Source organism: Sinocyclocheilus anshuiensis, unplaced genomic scaffold (assembly GCF_001515605.1).
Source record: "Sinocyclocheilus anshuiensis isolate Anshui unplaced genomic scaffold, SAMN03320099.WGS_v1.1 scaffold710, whole genome shotgun sequence".
Classification (NCBI taxonomy): Eukaryota; Metazoa; Chordata; class Actinopteri; order Cypriniformes; family Cyprinidae; genus Sinocyclocheilus; species Sinocyclocheilus anshuiensis.
In genome coordinates this window covers 1246427-1251540 of record NW_015544201.1, presented here as the reverse complement: position 1 = coordinate 1251540, position 5114 = coordinate 1246427, and the positions used below count along the sequence as shown (strand labels likewise).

Genomic DNA, 5114 nt, shown 5'->3' with positions numbered 1-5114 from the left:
TTCCCCCCCCCCCCAAAAAAAACCCCGTCAAACTGTGTCAATTAATGTTAAGTTTGGTTAATATATGCTTTTGTTTTTGTCATCTGAATAGAGATTAATATATTTTTGTTTCATTTTAATTGAAGGTGGTCCCTTGAATGTCATAGAGCACGTCGTTAACAACATCCAGACATGTACGAGTGATGGACAGTGGTACATGCATCGTTTTAGGCCACGATAGACATGGCTGACTGAATTGTCCACACCTAATTGTCTTCAGCAGGATCTAGTCATCTTCCTCATCGCTGTCCTTCATGGATATGCCTTGCATCCCTCCCTCTCTAACAGATGCTGTAGCCTCTTCTAGAATCAGCCTGTTTCTCACCGTCTCATACATCTTGCTGTTCAGAGTGGAGTCCAACACACCTTGTAGTCGGAAATCACGATACTTTTTCTGCAAAAACAGAGAGCATTGTGGGAATAGGTATAGGGGCATGAAGTGGCTCTAGAGTGTGTTTTCTTATATATACATGAAAATAAAATGTGATGTATATTTTATTTTTGTCTCTTGCATGAATATGGTACAGCACTTTGATGTCCCATTATGTTGTCTGAGCATTAGAAGCGAGTAGCACAATTGTTCTATATATGTAGACCTACTAAACTATTATCTAATATAAAACTAACTCTGCATATAGGTGCATTTAAACAATAAAATGTTGAATTGTAATGTTGACTACATGCACCAAGATCACCTTTCAATCCTATTGTTATTGGGAGAAAAAAACCAAGGTTCATCAAGGCTGCATTTATTTGATCAAACTACAGTAAAAACAGTAATTTAGTGAAATATTATTACTATTTAAATAATATTTTTTTCATTTTGAATGTACTGTAAAATAGAATTTATTCCTGCGATGGCAAAGCTGAATTTTCAGCAGCCATTACTCTAGTCTTCTTAGCCAGCGGAGGCTGGAGAGGATGACCACCTTCATTTGTCTGATCCACCTCTGTAATCTGATTGGTTGGTATGTGCATATTTTTATAGCACGTGTTTACAATTACATTTGATGCAAATACTGTGCTATGACTACTTCCTGCGCATACTTGGGCAGTTTTTAATCTATAGCTGTTCTGCATTGAATTCAGATGGCCATCTATACGCACTTTAGTGGTCAATTATGGTGTCGTTTTTACCTTTACAATTCTGATGAGGATTTTCAGCTGATACACATGCAACTGCAGGTCCATACGGTCTATCAGCCAGGTGCCCAGGAGATTCATTGTGCTGGTGTACCATTGCTGAAACACAAATACATTGTTCTCCAGCAAAGACAGACACACATATAGATGCTGCCACGCACAAACACACAAGAACACACATCTACAAAAACAACAAACACATACAAGTGATGGCAGCAGATCTGTGTCAAGAGAGCAGATTGTGTGAATGAAAATCCTTTTAGTACAAGATCTAAAAATACTCACAACTCTGAATAACCAATCAGACTGACAACCTATAATACCAGTCATTTTCCTACTACCAATACTTGATACTAAATTTGGTAGAAGAAAACTCCTATTGGTCAAAAGTGAATAACTATGATTTTTGTTATTAATGTTTTTGAAAGAAGTCACTTATGCTCATCATATATATAATAGTTTTATTAATTTTATCATAGTTTTTGCTGTTTAATATATTTGTGGAAACTGATACACCCCCATTCTAAAGTAAGATTAAGATTAAAAAACAATAAAGAAAATAAATGAATATTTTTCCCCGCAATTAACTTGATCAAAAGTGTAAAGACATTTATAATGTTACAAAATATTTCTATTTCAAACAAATCAAACAAATCAAAGTTTTCAGCATAGATAATAAGAAATGTTTTTTATGCAGCAAATTAGCATATTACAATGATTTTTGAAGGATCATACAACACTGAAGACTGGAGTAATGGCTGAAAATGTCAGCTTTGCCATCACAGGAAAAAATGACATTTTAAAATATATTCAAATAGAAATCAGGTATTTTAAATTGTAATAATATTTCACAATATTACTGTTTAGTTTTGATCAAATAAATGCAGCATTGGTGAGCATAAGTGACTTCTTTCAAAAACATTAATTACATTAATAGCCATCTTAATTATGCACTTTTGACCGGTACTAAATTTAGCATCAAGTATACTAGATTCACTTGTAGAGAGGTATGGAGGAAAATGACTGGTAGAACAGAGCTTAAAGAGGCACTGAGAGCAAATTGGTGACATTACAAGGGGGGCTGTTCATAAAAGAGGTCCCAACAAGCTCTGCCTCAGATGAAGTCCCTCTGTCACAGTCATGATCCTCACCCAAACCTCTCCCTGTCTCCACAGCTCCACCCAGGAACTGCTAATTGACAGTTTTGGATCCCATCAGCTGTCTCCTGTGCTGCTTTTGGACACTGATCATGAGAGATGTTGCCCATGTTAAGCTAGCCACAATCCTGCCCTGAGCCTGCATGCGCTTCAAACGTGGCACTTCCTGTCACATTGAGAGAGAAACATCCATAGTTCCCAGCGGATATGTTGTCTTTACCGCAGTCACAATGAGCTTGCTAATGTAACCGTGGCTTAGGGTTTTTTTTTTTTTACGAGAATTCCTCACTCTTAGTCTCAGCGTTTTGCCCTCTATTTCTACTCACTGAAACGCACTGAACTCAAAGCACCTCCTAAATAGGCAGCACACTTAGCTTTTGGCCTGCAGATGTTAGACCGTGGGGAGAATCTCGTTTGAAGTCTAATTGATTAGTTATGATCGAGCTGGTCTGATGGTAATCTGAGCTGACTGAGTCTCAACGGTTTAGGAGCTGAGCAAATCGAGCCGGAGACACAAGAGGTGTGTCTTGGGTAACTGCAGCACACTTGACAGTACCATTATGAGGCCTTATGCATACAATCAGTAAAAAATAATCGAGAAAATGTTAGACTAGCATTGCTGAGTACCAGGGGTGTCGTTTACCTATTGTTTTACAGGGGCACCAGTGACATGACCAATATATATATCAAGAAAATACAATATATATCAAGAAAATATTAATGCCGGGTTTAAAGTGGGTCTTACTTTTTTTTTTTTCCAAATACACTTCATATATACGAAAAACCTGAACTCTAACAGACACCCTTTAAACCTGGCATTAACAATTTACATATATTCGTCACAATTATTATTTACACATAATTATTAATTTATTTATTTACTACGGTTTTTAATAATAAAAAAAAATAAATAAACCAATGCTCACAGATTTTCCTTGTATGGAAAAGAGAGAGAAAAAAACAAAACTTTTTTTTGTGTTCCACATGAAACATAGAAGTTGATATGCGATATGATGGTGCGACTTGATTAGATGAACCAAGTATAGATATATGATTTCTGCTACAGTTTTTAGACAACAATTTGTAACCTACAATGATCTTGCAGCCTTATTATCAAAAATCCTTTTTGTGGACGTTCCATAAAAAAATCCACTTTGCACCCTCAGTTTGAAAAGGCATTACGCTTCTGATTGTGATGGTCTAAAAAAGGCACTTTCACCTTGTCAAAAGCCCTGAGTAGTAAACATTACACAATTCACCAAGTCAAATGTTTCATTGGTTCACCAGTTTAACACGTTAAAGGGCAATCCACTGGTGTTTAAGTGGTACACTGGTAAAATGTTGCCACTAAGGTGTGTCTGAATAATCAAATGGGCATTTTAGGATTCAATCTAAGTGGCTGAGCTTAGTGGCTTGTCCCTGCAGTGAATCAGAGCTTGGTGTTGCTCTGTGAGGGCTGGTGCTCTGTGCCTGTGAAAGATCGGGCAGCCGGGCCGCGATGGCTCCCCACAGGGAGGCCAGACCTGGAGCAACTGCTCTCTCTCACACTCAGTCTTTCTCTCATGCTCACCCTGTATCTCCTACATTTGTTCCTATAATAGTGTGACCTCGCCGCCCTTTATCATTTTAAAGCAATTAGTCACCCACAAATAAAAATTCTGTCATCATTTACTAAAAACGTGTCATTCTAAACCGGTATGATTGATTTTCTTTTGTGGAGCACAAAAGAAGACTGTTTTGAATATTTTGAAGAATGAAAATTGGTTTTGTTAGTACCATGTAAGTCAATGGGGTCCAAAACAATACTGGACCCCACTGACTTTCATTGTATAGACAATAAACTTTTTTTTTTTCCAAAATAACTTCCACAGATGAAAGAATGTTTGGAACGAAGCGAATGATGACAGAATTTTCATTTTGGGGTGAACCGTTTCTTCAAAAATTACTAGCAAACTATCAATTCATGACATTATCAACATGTAAAATCGAAAATACTGAAAATAATAATAATTTAGGAGTTCCACTTTATAGACCCTGCTGTGGGCACCAAATTAGATGTCAAATCAAATGACACACAATGTGGACACAGGCGTATTTTCTGATAAATCAGTATTTCAAACTCATGAGACTCGTCCAGTAAGACCGTGTCCTCTATGGTCTTGGTTGTAAAATGAACAGTGCTGGCAGTGGGACATTGTTCTGCTGTCAGCAGAGAAACAGAAGACTCTCCGAGAGCGTATTATGTACTGTGGCACTTTTTGGATATTGAGCAGCGGGAAGCTGGCAATAGCTGCTAGCCAAAACAGGAGTATCATGACTCTGAATGCATAATGAAAGAAGATCTGTGATCATCTAACGAGTTCCATCTGATATTGGAAAGCATGAGGGCTGTGTGTACATGCGAGTGTGTGTTGGACGCATACGTTATGGTTACCGATACAACACACATGAACATCTGCAGGGCCCCCACACCTCTAGCGGGGTGCGCTGAAAGGCTGAGCGACCTCCTGCCCCCTGCCACACCACGCACATGCACAAGTCGCGCTCCTAAGCTTGCGTTCACACTCTCGTCTTTGACATGTTACAGGAAGCCATAGCGCCTAGCAGGGGGGCAACAAACAGAATTCAGTGTAAGGTTGCACATCCATCCACCCCCGTCGCAGACGCACACACGCTCGCTTTTAACGAATCCTGAAGCACCTGAAAGCTAGCGGTTCCTATGTGAGAACCAGGAGGAAGAAAGAGCTGGTAAGGGCCGAGCTCGGATTAGAAAAA

At 38.6% G+C, this 5114-nt stretch overlaps 1 protein-coding gene across 10 annotated transcripts in view; it reads right to left on the bottom strand.

The window, feature by feature from the left end:
- Positions 1-28: 28 nt before the first annotated feature.
- cadpsa (Ca2+-dependent activator protein for secretion a) overlaps positions 29-5114 on the bottom strand; it is a 104243-nt gene continuing 99157 nt past the window's right edge. For all 10 annotated transcript variants that reach the window (XM_016497377.1, XM_016497378.1, XM_016497379.1 and 7 more), the window contains 2 exons: positions 1177-1281; positions 29-433 (listed from right to left, as the gene is read on the bottom strand). In XM_016497377.1, the coding sequence (XP_016352863.1) occupies positions 266-433; positions 1177-1281 (273 nt within the window). In that variant the 3' untranslated portion in view covers positions 29-265. The remainder of the gene's footprint in view (positions 434-1176; positions 1282-5114) is intronic.